The sequence below is a fragment of the Prionailurus viverrinus genome, chromosome C2 (assembly GCF_022837055.1).
Source record: "Prionailurus viverrinus isolate Anna chromosome C2, UM_Priviv_1.0, whole genome shotgun sequence".
In the NCBI taxonomy this organism is placed as follows: Eukaryota; Metazoa; Chordata; class Mammalia; order Carnivora; family Felidae; genus Prionailurus; species Prionailurus viverrinus.
Window position 1 is genome coordinate 86808420 of NC_062569.1, and position 12983 is coordinate 86821402.

Sequence of the window (12983 nt, forward strand, 5' to 3'; positions counted from 1 at the left end):
ACATTAAAAAAAATTGTAAGGAACCTACTGATAGAACTAATAAGTTTAGCAAGGTTGCAGGATATACCTCACTACTTAAAAATCAATTCTGTTTCCTAAAAATCAGTTGTTTTGGAATGCCTGGGTGGCTCAGTTCATTAAGCGTCTGACTTTGGCTCAAGTCATGATCTCTCAGTTTATGGGTTCAAGCCCCCTGTCGGGCTCTGTGCTGACAGCTCAGAGCCTGGACCCAGCTTCAGATTCTGTCTGTCTGTCTGTCTGTCTCTGCCCTTCCTCCACTTGCACGCTGTCTCTCTCTCAAAAGTAAACATTAAGAAAAATTAAATCAGTTCTGTTTCTATAACAGAAGATAGATGAATGCTTAATAAATAAATGAAAAAAATTAACTTGACTATTAAACAGTGGAAGTGAAATTTTAAATAATAGTGTAAAAATTGATGTTTTTATTTAGTTTTGAGAGAGAGAGACAGAATCCAAAGCAGGCTCCAGGCTCCGAGCTGTCAGTACAGAGCCCGACGCAGGGCTCAAACTCAAGTACCATGAGATCATGACCTGAGCTGAAGTCAGACACTCAACCAGCTGAGCCACCCAGGCACACCAAAACATGCTTTTTTATAAATTGATACTGTTTAATGTTGGCAAAGGCCTGAGTAGATGGGCATGACATTTTCATATTCTGTGGTAGTGGTATAAATTTACTAAATCCATTTATTTAGAACAGTTTAAAATATCTGTTAATACTGGGATGGCTTAATAAATTATGATACAACCAACAATGGTATAATGTGCAGCATATTTTTTAAATGAGGCAATTCTGTGTGTCCTAACATGGAAAGATCTCTAAGATACCTTATATTAAAAATCCAGTTGCAGAATAAAAACTTTAATATAGTCTCATTTTCTTTAAAAAAAAAAATCTTGGGGCGCCTGGGTGGTGCAGTCGGTTAAGCGTCCGACTTCAGCCAGGTCACGATCTCGCAGTCCGGGAGTTCGAGCCCGGCGTCAGACTCTGGGCTGATGGCTCAGAGCCTGGAGCCTGTTTCCGATTCTGTGTCTCCCTCTCTCTCTGCCCCTCCCCCGTTCATGCTCTGTCTCTCTCTGTCCCAAAAAAATAAATAAACGTTAAAAAAAAAATTTTTTTTTAAATAAAAGTAAAAAAAAAAATAAAAAAAAATCTACAATCTACCCCCATATGTTCACAAATACCTAACAGTAAAAAGTAGATTAGGTTCGGGGATTGGGAGGAATAGGGGCTGGAAATAAGATTGGCTATTCCATTAACATACATAAACAATTTCCTGATATGATAGACAAAAATATATAGGTTTTCTTTTCACAGACCTTTATATTCCTTAAATCACTCTTGCTTTGTATTTTGGTATAATTGTTTATAACCAAAATGCAGAAAGCAAGTGAAAATGTCCTAAAACAAATATCTTTTGGGATTTTCTTTTAGGTGAATAGTGTGTGTTTAGAAGAAGTTACTCATGAAGAAGCAGTAACTGCCTTAAAGAACACATCTGATTTTGTCTATTTGAAAGTGGCAAAACCCACAAGTATGTATATGAATGATGGCTATGCACCACCTGATATCACCAACTGTAAGTCTGCTTAAATCTATCTTATTTCCCTATGTTTAAATATTTTAAAGGAACTATATTAAGCATTTAACCTAACAGTCTGTAAAAAAATCAATTTTAGGGGTTCCTGGGTGGCTCAGTTGCTTAAGCATCTGACGCTTGATTTCAGCTCAGGTCGTGATCTCATGGTTCATGAGATTAAGCCTACCATTGGGCTCTGCACTCTGAGCGTAGAGCCCACTTGAGATTCTCTCTCTCTCTCTCTCTCTCTCTCTCTCTCTCTCTCTCTCTGCTCTTCCCTCGCTTATGGATGCATTCTCTCTCTCTCTCTCAAAATAAAAATAAACATTTTAAAAAATCATTTTTAAATCAGAATCTTGATAGTAAGAAGGGAGGCAGCCTTTTTCAAAGTTATATGTAAATAATAGTCAACAAAGGTATTGCACATTCTTTTTTTCTAATAGTTGTGGGATATAGCAGAGAAACATACTTTAACAAGCAGTTCTTTTAACAACCAGGGTAATTCTGATGCTTCTGGTGGACTAACTCATGGACTACACTTTGAGAAATACTAATTTTAAATATTTCTAAACTTGGGCTATTCAGGGCACCTGGGTCGCTCAGTCAGTTAAGTGTCTGACTCTTGATTTTGGCTCAGGTTGTGAGCTCATGGTTTATGAGATCAAGCCCTGTGACAGGCTGCGCACTGACATCAAGGAGGTTGCTTGGGATTCTCTCTCTCCCTCTCTGTTTGCCCCTCCCTGCTTGTACTGTCTCTCTCTCTCTTTATCTCTCAAAATAAATAAATTTTAAAACTTGGGCTTTTCTATATTCTCAATTATATGAGCACAGATACTCTTTCTGTACAAGTTCCTCGTATATTACCTAACTATATTTGTATATAGTACAGTTGTGTTGCCTAGAAATGAATTGTTATGATAGTACTAATAAAATTTTAAGTTTCCTGTTTGATTTTCAGTTTTTTTAATGTAAAAGCTAAGGTAAGACTTAAATAACGTGTTTGTGTTTCTTGAAAAATGGAAGTTTTATTTCTTTGGTGCATTAGTTGATATCCAAAGCACTCATGTAGTAAAGATATTAAATGTACTCTCTGCAGTCTGCTTTTCCAAATTTTCCTCATTTAAATTGTAGAATTTTAGAGATATTTGTGGTTTTATAAGTGGCAATGTCTTCAGTTTTAGAACTCTCAAAGGCCATTACTGTCACTAATCATTATAAATTTAATGTAAATTATACTTTGAAATGAATGTACTGTCTTCCAATGATACATCTTCATTATCTGCCCATTGATTTATTAATTACTCAGGTATAACTGAACTTCTTGAAAAAATTTTTTCCAATGTTTATTTTTGAGAGTCAGAGGGCAAGTAGGGGAGGGGTAGAGAGAAAGGAAGACACAGAATCCGAAGCAGGCTCCAGGCTCTGAGCTGTCAGCACAGAGCCCGAAATGGGGCTAGAACTCATGAACCGTGAGATCATGACCTGAGCCAAAGTCAGACGCTTAACCAACTGAGCCATCCAGGATCCCCAAATATAACTGAACTTTTTAAAATAGTATTCAGTCTCTTTCATGGACAGGAATGATGTCTGTTGTTGTTTTGTTTTGTTTTGTTTTTTCAATACTTCATTTGTGTCAGAACAGAACTTTATTACTTATTAAAAATTCTTACAGTTGGTATCACACACAAACTTTATATAAAGGCTTTATGTATTTTTATTTGTAATTAGAGATGCAAATTCACTAATAAGGTATTTTATGCACCAATGTAAGTATCAGTCTTATTTATTTATTATGCTGCCTTATCTGTTCAAGACAGCAATGCACATTTGTAACAGTTGCTCTACAAACTGAGGATTGGTGTTCTGATTACAGCCAAATATACGAATAGTCAGGCTGCTTCTTACAAATACATTACACTGGAAAAAAATGTTATTTTAAACTGAATTATCCCTTTTTATGTATGCTAATGTGACCAAAAACTGGGAGACCTAGTCCTAAAGAGTAATAACTAAATAATGATTGCTTGATTTTCCTGTAGATAGAGGTAGAATCTATTTTTTACATCTATTGAACCAAGAGAACATTGTGAAAAAGCTGAAGTTTGCTCTTGCTAGTTCAGCTCTTTGCTAAGACTCTATTTCCATTCCCCTCATTCAGTAGGTGATTGCAATTATGAATTTTATTATATACTTCCAGTCCATGTTCATACTATATATGCTGTTCATAAATGATAGTCTTTTAAATGACCTTTCCTGGATTTCACTGTGCAAATCAGTTAATGTAAAACTCCTTTTAGTTCTGTTTTCTCAAGAGAAACCAGATGGAATAAGTTTGCTTACTGATCTGAATATCTAAACTAGTTTTTATCTGGAAACTTGAGCTTGTCTAATTTTTTTACCTGATAAATAAGTCTTTTCTACCAACTTACATAAATAAGTGGATATGAATTACATATTAACTAAGCTTGAAATTGATAATTCACAAATAAGTGCTGAATGGTTTGTTTCACTTGAAGTGTTTTTTACTGTCTTCATTTTTAAGCTTCTTCTCAACCTGTTGATAACCATGTTAGCCCATCTTCCTACTTGGGCCACACACCAGCATCACCAGCCAGATACTCACCTGTTTCAAAAGCAGTGCTTGGAGATGATGAAATTACAAGGTAAGGAAGTGAACATTCATCTTTCTTAAATAAAGTTGACTGTTAGATGGAATTACAATCAACCAAATAAGACAGCCACAATTTTCAGGACTAAAAAATTTTGTCAATAGATAATGGACTTAATTAAACCTTAATTTTTGTCATTGGAGGGCTCATGAAGAGGCTGAAATATAAAAATATTTTATATTCCAAATAAGTTACTGCCCTTTTAAAATAAATACTTTTTTTCAGGAATGGTAAGTTGTGCTTAGAAATTAGCATAGGTAAAACTAAGTTAGGAATATATTTATATTTAAAACTAACTTTTCTCATATTCCTATCTAGTGTACATCATAAAATTTCATTATGGCAGTTATGTGATTCATGTTTAGAATTCAAGTGATATTTTCTTTGCTTGGTATATATCCTTGATATCCTTACTCTTAAAGTTTATTTTGATCTAATTTTAACTGCTTTTTATTCCCAAAGAACTCTTAACTAGGTGAGAAATAATAAGCGAAAAGTATTTTAAATCTTTTTCATACTGTGCAATATAGTATTAAGACATCATGTCAGACATGTTGCTTTATAATTTGCACAAGTATTTCACTTAAGATTAAATATCTGTAAATTAATGTCTTTTTATGTTTTTATTAATTGCATTGTTGTTGGCATTAGTATTTTTGAGCTTTCATACTTGTAATTCGTGTCAGACTCCTGGCTCTAGGCAATGATCTCTTTAAGGTCCCATAGGAAGGAATTTTCATCTGTGTCCTCTTTTTCAATAGTTAGCAGTATTGAAAAATTAATAATAAGTACACAGTAATTGTGTTTGGAGTGAAAATTAGCAAAAAGAACAGTGTTTGTGGTTATTTCTTTGTTTTTTGTTTTTTTAATTTTTTTTTAATTATTTTTTGAATGTTTCTTTATTTTTGAGAGAGAGAGCGTGAGATGGGAGGGGCAGAGAGAGAGGGAGACACAGAATACAAAGCAGGCTCCATGATGGGGCTTGAACTAAGAATCGCAAGACCATGACCTGAGTTGAAGTCCGAAGGTTAACTGACTGAGTCACCCAGGCACCCCTGTGGTTATTTCTTTGTGATAAGAATTTTCAAGGCTGTAAGTCTTTAAGGCTGTGCTCCTGTATTGATCTGTCATGGCTTTGTAGTTGTTTTCTAATAGTGCCTTTTTATAGAAGTAAAGAGGAAAGGGTTAGTGTCCAAAATCTATAAAAAACTTATCAAACACAACACCCAAAAAACAAATAATCCAGTGAAGAAATGGACAAAAGACATGAATAGACACTTCTCCAAAGAAGACATCCAGATGGCCAACTGACACATGAAAAAATGCTCAACATCACTCATCATCAGGGAAATACAAATCAAAACCACGATGAGATACCACCTTACACCTGTCAGAATGGCTAACATTAACAACTCAGGCAACAACAGATGTTGGTAAGGATGCAGAGAAAGAGGATCTCTTTTGCATTGTTGGAGGGAATGCAAGCTGGTGCAGCCATTCTGGAAAACAGTATGGAGGTTCCTCAAAAAACTAAAAATAGAACTACTCTATGAGCCAGCAATTGCACTACTAGGCATTTATCCACGGGATACAGGTGTGCTATTTCGAAGGGACACATGCACCCCCCCATGTTTACAGCAGCACTATCAACGATAGCCAAAGTGTGGAAAGAGCCCAAATGTCCATTGATGGATGAATGGATAAAGAAGATGTGGGGTGTGTGTGTGTGTGTGTGTGTGTGTATACACACACACACACACACACACACACACACACACATACACATATATACATACAATGGAGTATTACTCAGCAATCAAAAAGAATGAAATCTGGCCATTTACAACCAATGTGGATGGAACTGGAGGGTATTATGCTAAGTGAAATTAGAGAAAGACAAAAATCATATGACTTCACTCATTTAAGGACCTTAAGAGACAAAACAGATGAACATAAGGGAAGGCAAGCAAAATAATATAAACACAGGGAGGGGGACAAAACAGAAGAGACTCATAAATATGGAGAACAAACTGAGGGTTACTGGAGGGGTTGTGGGAGGGGTGATGGGCTAAATCGGCAAGGGGCACTAAGGAATCTACTCCTGAAATCATTGTGGCACTATATGCTAACTAATTTGGATGAAATTAAAAAAAAAAAAAATCCAAACCACAAAATCAGAACTGAATTCATGAGGGTTAGGTATGGGGGTTAAAAGACTCTTCCTATGCATACTTGCATTTACATTATCTATAACAAAGCAACAGACTCTCGAGAATCTTAATATTGAGGAGGATAAGTATCTTGAAAGATTATAAATGAAAATTATTTGGATTTGTTTTATTTTAATAAACAAAATATATAGGGTTTAATAAAAAGTAAAGACGAAAATAGTTAATGGCTTATCTAATCTCTAATCTCTGCATATTTTTCTTTTTTTCTGCATATTTTTCAAACTAAAAAATATATTAGCATCTTGATTGCTGTTCCCCATCGTTTTTCATTATATATCTTTTGTCCAGAATATTGTATTGGACTTTGTAGTATTACACAACAGGTCTACCTGTTTTCTTTACTTTTCTTTGAAAATCTGGTGGTTGATGACTACAGTAACTAAAATGTGTGTTTTATCACTCTTGATAATTACACTATTTTGTCCAGATAATGAGGTACAGAAATCTTCGCACTCACATTGGAAGTTCTCCACAATTTGACCCTAAGTAATCTTTCAGAGGTTATCTCACATTACCAATTTAAAAAAGGAAAAGAAAAGAAATCCCAACATACAGAAAATTGATGATTCTAAAGTTATTTTTTTAACAGGTTCATTGAGATATGATCCACATATCATACATGTCACCCATTTAAAATGTACAACTCAGCAATTTTTAGTATATTACATTACTAATTTTTTTATGTGTGATTCAGTAGCATTAATTGCATTCACAGTGTTATGCAGTCATTGTCACTATTTCCAGAACCTTTTTATCACCTCAGATAAACTCTAACCATTAAGCAGTAATTCCATTTCCTTGTCCTCCCAGTCCATGGTAACCTATTGTCTAGTCTACTTTCTGTGTGCTATGAAATTTGCTTATTCTAGATTGTTTGTATAAGTGTAATCTTACAATTCTTTTGTGTCTGACTTCTTTCATTTAGCTAATGTTAAGATTCATCCATGTTGTAGCATATATCAGAACTTAATTCCTTATTGCCGAATAATATCCCATTATTTGTATATACCACATTTATTTATCCATTCATCTCTTGATGGACACTTGGGTGGTTCCCACCTTTTGGGTATTAAGAATAATGCTGTGACAAACATTGGCATGCAAGTATCTGCTCGCATCCTTACTTTCACTTCCTTTAGATATATACTGAGGAGTGGAATTGCTAAGTAATATGGTAAATGTATGTTTGTTTATGTTTATGAGGAACCATTTGTTTTCTGTAGCAGCCACACCATTTTACATTCCCACCATCAATTTATGAGGGTTCCAGTTTCTCTACATCCTCACCAATACTTGTTTTTTCTGTTCTATTTCATAGCCATTGCAGTAAGTGGGACATATCTCGTGATTTGCATGCATTTCTCTAATAACTAATGATGCTGAACATCTTACAATATTTGAAAAATCTGAATTTATTTTCCTCTGAAATACTGTTGGATCTTAGCAGGGTATTTTTAGTGTATTGTTTGCTAATGTAAAACTATAATTCATATATGGTTTGTTATTTTTTGCTTCATGTATATATATATATATATATATATAATATATATATATATATATATATATATATATATATATATATATATACATATTTTCAAGTTTTAATTTAAATTCCAGTTAACACACAGTGTAATATTAGTTTCAGGTGTAGAATTTAGTGATCACTTACATACAACACCCAGTGCTCATCACAAGTGCCCTCTTTAATACCCATCAGTCATTTAACCCATCCCTCCACCCCCCACCCCATATATATGATTTAAAGCATAGCAGAAACCTTAAACTATGAGTCTGTCACCTAACAACGAAATAAAACATCACCAATATAGTGAAACCTATTTTGTGCCCTAATCCTCCCTTGCTTCTCCTACACTGCCTTACCAACTTAAATTCTTTTCCCGGATTTGGTTTTATTATTCCATTTTTTCTTTCACATATGTATATATTTGTTTAATATTTCCTAAACAATATATTGTTTGGTTTTACAATCATAATTTTGTTAACTCAAGTGAACTGGCAGAGCTGATTAATGATGAAATGAATGACTAGAAAATGCCTGTTTCAAGTTTTTAATGAATACTTAAGATTAATTCCACATTATATGGAAGGATCCCTAAAATTCATTCTTAAAGAATACTTACTTCTGTTAAGCCTTTTGTTACCAGTAGCTTTTTTGCAATGTTCTAGAAAAATCTGCTTACATTTTTTAAAATACTTACCAAATGATACATTCTAATTCCAAATGATATTCTGCATTTCATCATGTCTAAAATAATCTCCTAGAATTTTCATGGTCTCACCAGAAGGTATAAATGGTATTCACACAACTATGTATATAATTGGCAGCAAATGTGAAACATTAGTAGTGGTAAGATGTATTCTGATTTCAAAGATTTTAAATGAAGGTGGAGGAAAAGGCTCATCTTAGAATGAATGAATAGCAGAGAGAGGTAGAGGGATATGACTTAAGAAGTAAAGGTATTTACTTATTTTATATAAAAAGTTTGGAGATGGACAGTTCTAGCATTTGTGTAGCAATCCTTAGGTGCATAGTATCTCTAGGATTCTTCTGGTCTTACCTTCATGACTATAATATATCCAAACCAGTAATGTGATTTTATTGTTCATTTTTTGTGTGGGTGTTATTTTGGTAGGGAAGGAAACAAATGTGCTTTCTAAGGGGACAAAATATGTTTTTGTTAGGGTCTTTCTTTGGGAAATGTCAATAAAATTTAGCTTTATTTATTTCTCAGAGGCCAGAATAGGGTCATAGCCTCAACTTAGCAAAGAGGAATGGGATTGCTATGACTGGCTTAAGTTAGTCAGGATTCATTCTTTTAAGACTGTGAAAAGGGCCTGCCTTTTCTAAGACGAAGGCTTATCTTATCTGCCTTTTATAACATCTAGGAAGTAGGGGCAGTGACTGGTTCATAGGCAATAAAATGTGTGCAACGTCAACTTTTCTAAAGTGTATATTTCTTGAGTATATTTCTAAAGTATATATTTCTTGAGTAGGGCTCTTTAAGTCATTTTTATTACCACATTGTTTTCTCTTTTTGTTTTAGTTTCATGTTTGTTTTTTAACAAAAATTATGGGTTTTTAACATGGGTTTTCAGCTTTTATATACAATTTGGATTTTTCCGGGGCACCGGGGTGGCTCAGTGGTTAAGTGTCTGACTTTGGCTCAGGTCATGATCTCGCGGCTTGTGGGTTTGAGCCCTGTGTCGGGCTCTGTGCTGACAGCTCAGAGCCTGGAGCCTGCTTCAGATTCTGTGTCTCCCTCTCTCTCTGCCCCTCCCCTGTTCATACTCTGTCTCTCTCTGTCTCTCAAAAATAAATAAATGTAAAAAAAAAATTAAAATTAAAAAAAAAACAATTAGGATTTTTCCTTTCACTTTCTAACCTTAATTTCTAGTCTTAGAATCTCTACCCCATTGTTTTGAAAACATTTTTAACTTTCATCTAGCTTTCTTTATAGTTTGATAATATAAGATTTATCAATAGGGAAATCTCACTGATAGAATGTCAAGTTCTATATAAAATTTCTAAGGTGTTCAATATTTTTCTAATTTTTAGAGAACCTAGAAAAGTTGTTCTTCATCGTGGCTCAACAGGCCTTGGTTTCAACATTGTAGGAGGTGAAGATGGAGAAGGCATATTTATTTCCTTTATCTTGGCTGGAGGACCTGCTGATCTTAGTGGAGAGCTCAGAAAAGGAGATCGTATTATATCGGTAGGAGATGTTAATCAAAATAATGTTTTTATTATTTTAACTATGACCTATTAATTATTAAAAGTTTTGTTTTTCATATCCTAAAGTTGTGGGAGATATTTCAGTTATTTCTTACATTTTACAACTTAATTGTAAGATTGCAGGGATGTCAGAGAACATGTTGTGTACAATAGATTTTCTTTCGTTATTTGACTTCCCTATGAGGGATCAGTCTGTATAAATATGCTTGAAGAAAGTATGTATTCTCTATTTATTGACTGCAATGTTATCGGTATGTTTATTAACCTTGTTACTTATGTTGTGCAGATCTTTATGCTTTAATCTACTTGATCTTGTCTACTTGATCTATTATTAAAAGAAATTTTTTAGGCTGTCTGAATGTGATGGTGGGTTCAGCAATTAAGTTAGTTTGTCCTTGCAGTGATTTTTATTTTTTTATCTCCAAAACCATGTTATTAGATGCATCTAAATTTAGAATCATTATTCCTTCCTGGTGGTTATTATTCAATCCATAATAATTTTTTTATTGTGTAATAATCCTCTTTATTTATAATAATAGTTTTTACCTGGGGTGCCTAGGTGGCTCAGTCAAACATTCATTCAACTTCGCTCAGGTCACGATCTCACAGTTCATGAGTTCAAGCCCCACATCAAGCTCTGTGCTGATAGCTCAGAGCCTGTAGCCTGCTTCACATTCTGTGTCTCTCTCTGCCTCTCTGAAACTAGCGTGTGTGTGCATGCTCTCTCTCTCCAAAATAAACATTAAAAGATTTGGGACGCCTGGGTGGCTCAATCAATTAAGCCTCTGACTTCAGCTCAGGTCATGATCTCGCGGTTCATGGGTTCAAGCCCTGTATTGGGCTCTGTGCTGACAGCTCAGAGCCTGGAGCCTGCTTCGGATTCTGTGCCTTCCTCTCTCTGCCCCTCCCCTGTGCGCGCGTGCTCGCTCGCTCTCTTTCAAAAATAGAGACTAAAAAAAATTTTTTTAAAAAAGATAATAGTGTTTAACATAGAAGCTATATTGTCTGATATTAATGTGGCTCTTTTTTGCTTGATATTTTTTAAAAAAGCTTTTTTTAAAAAAAGATAATAGTGTTTAACCTAGAAGCTACATTGTCTGATATTAATGTGGCTCTTTTTGCTTGATATTTGCCTCATCTTTTCTCCACTTTTTACTTTCAGTTTTTGTGTTTATGTGGTTATTACCTATAGAATTTTAGGCTAAAACTGATCAAATTCAACTCTTCTCCCTAATGACACATTGACTTTGGGAACCTTAAACCTTTGTGCTGTTTCTAGTATTTGACTTCTGTTTTATTTATTTATTTATTTTTTTTTTAATATTTATTTTTGAGAGAGAGAGAGACACAACATGAGCGGGGGAGGAGCAGGCTCCAGGCTCTGAGCTGTCAACACAGAGCCCAACGCATGGCTCAAACTCACGAACCGTGAGATTATGACCTGAGCTGAAATTGGACGCTTAACCAACTAAGCCACCCAGGTGCCCCTGTTTTATTTTTATATACCCCAAACTTAGTCATTTTGATTTTTGTGTTTTAACAATCCATATGTTCTATAATTTTTGTTGCTGTTGTTCATCATCTCTTCTGTTTATCTCGCTTCTTCTGTATTTTTCAGTGGACCTCTAACAGCATTGGTATTGAATTTGTTGTGTAGGACTGTTTGGTTCATTGCAGAAAATTTAGCTTTTCTAGCCCCCATCCTTTACATGCTAATAAAATTTCCTGGTCATTTAAAAAACATTTTTTTTAATGTTTTTATTTATTTTTGAGACAGAGAGAGACAGAGCATGAGCAGGGGAGAGGCAGAGAGAGAGGGAGACACAGAATCTGAAGCAGGCTCCAGGCTCTGAGCTGTCAGCACAGAGCCCAACGCAGGGCTCGAACCCACAAGCTACGAGATCATGACCTGAGCCGAAGTCAGATACTTAACTGACAGAACCACCCAGGCACCCCTAAAGATTTTTTTTAATAACTTTTTTTAAATGATTATTTATTTTTGAGAGAGAGAGTACAAGTGGGGGAGGGACAGAGAGAGAGGAAGACACAGAATCTGAAGCAGGCTCCAGGCTCTGAGCTGTCAGCACAGAGTCTGACACGGGGCTCAAACTCACGGACTATGAGATCATGACCTGAGCTGAAGTAGGGCGCTTAACTGACTGAGCCACCCAGGCGCTCTCCTGGTCATTTTTAAAAGCTAAAATATTTTTCAAATACCCAAATGTACCTTATTGGGAATCTTTAGATTGTTCATTCAGCAATAATTTCTTAATGATAAATAATCATAGAGTTTGTCTGAAAATATCTTTACTTCATCCTCAGTTGTGTATATGATGCAATCTAATGTGCTGGAGTGACAGCTGTTGTCTCTCAATACTTTGAAGATAATGTTGTATGCTATCAAGCTTCTTTTTTTGTATTTAACAAAAAAGATCTGCACTATGTCTTATTTATTTGTAAGTGATTTGGTTTTTCTTTTTTCACTTATTTAAAAAAAAATTTTTTTTTAACGTGTATTTATTATTGAGAGACAGAGAGAGACAGAGCATGAGCATGAGAGGGGCAGAGAGAGGAGGAAACACAGAATCCGAAACAGGCTCCAGGCTCTGAGCTGTCAGCACAGAGCCCGATGCAGGGCTCAAACCCACAAACCATGAAATCATGACCTAAGCCAAAGTCGGACACTTAACCGACTGAGCCACCCAGGCGCCCCTCACTTATTGTTTTT

The 12983-nt window shown here is 35.0% G+C and overlaps 1 protein-coding gene across 10 annotated transcripts in view; it reads left to right on the forward strand.

The window, feature by feature from the left end:
• Positions 1 to 12983, forward strand: part of DLG1 (discs large MAGUK scaffold protein 1) — a 285749-nt gene that overhangs the window by 181486 nt on the left and 91280 nt on the right. For all 10 annotated transcript variants that reach the window (XM_047874935.1, XM_047874936.1, XM_047874938.1 and 7 more), the window contains 3 exons: positions 1457 to 1601; positions 4144 to 4264; positions 10079 to 10235. In XM_047874935.1, the coding sequence (XP_047730891.1) occupies positions 1457 to 1601; positions 4144 to 4264; positions 10079 to 10235 (423 nt within the window). The remainder of the gene's footprint in view (positions 1 to 1456; positions 1602 to 4143; positions 4265 to 10078; positions 10236 to 12983) is intronic.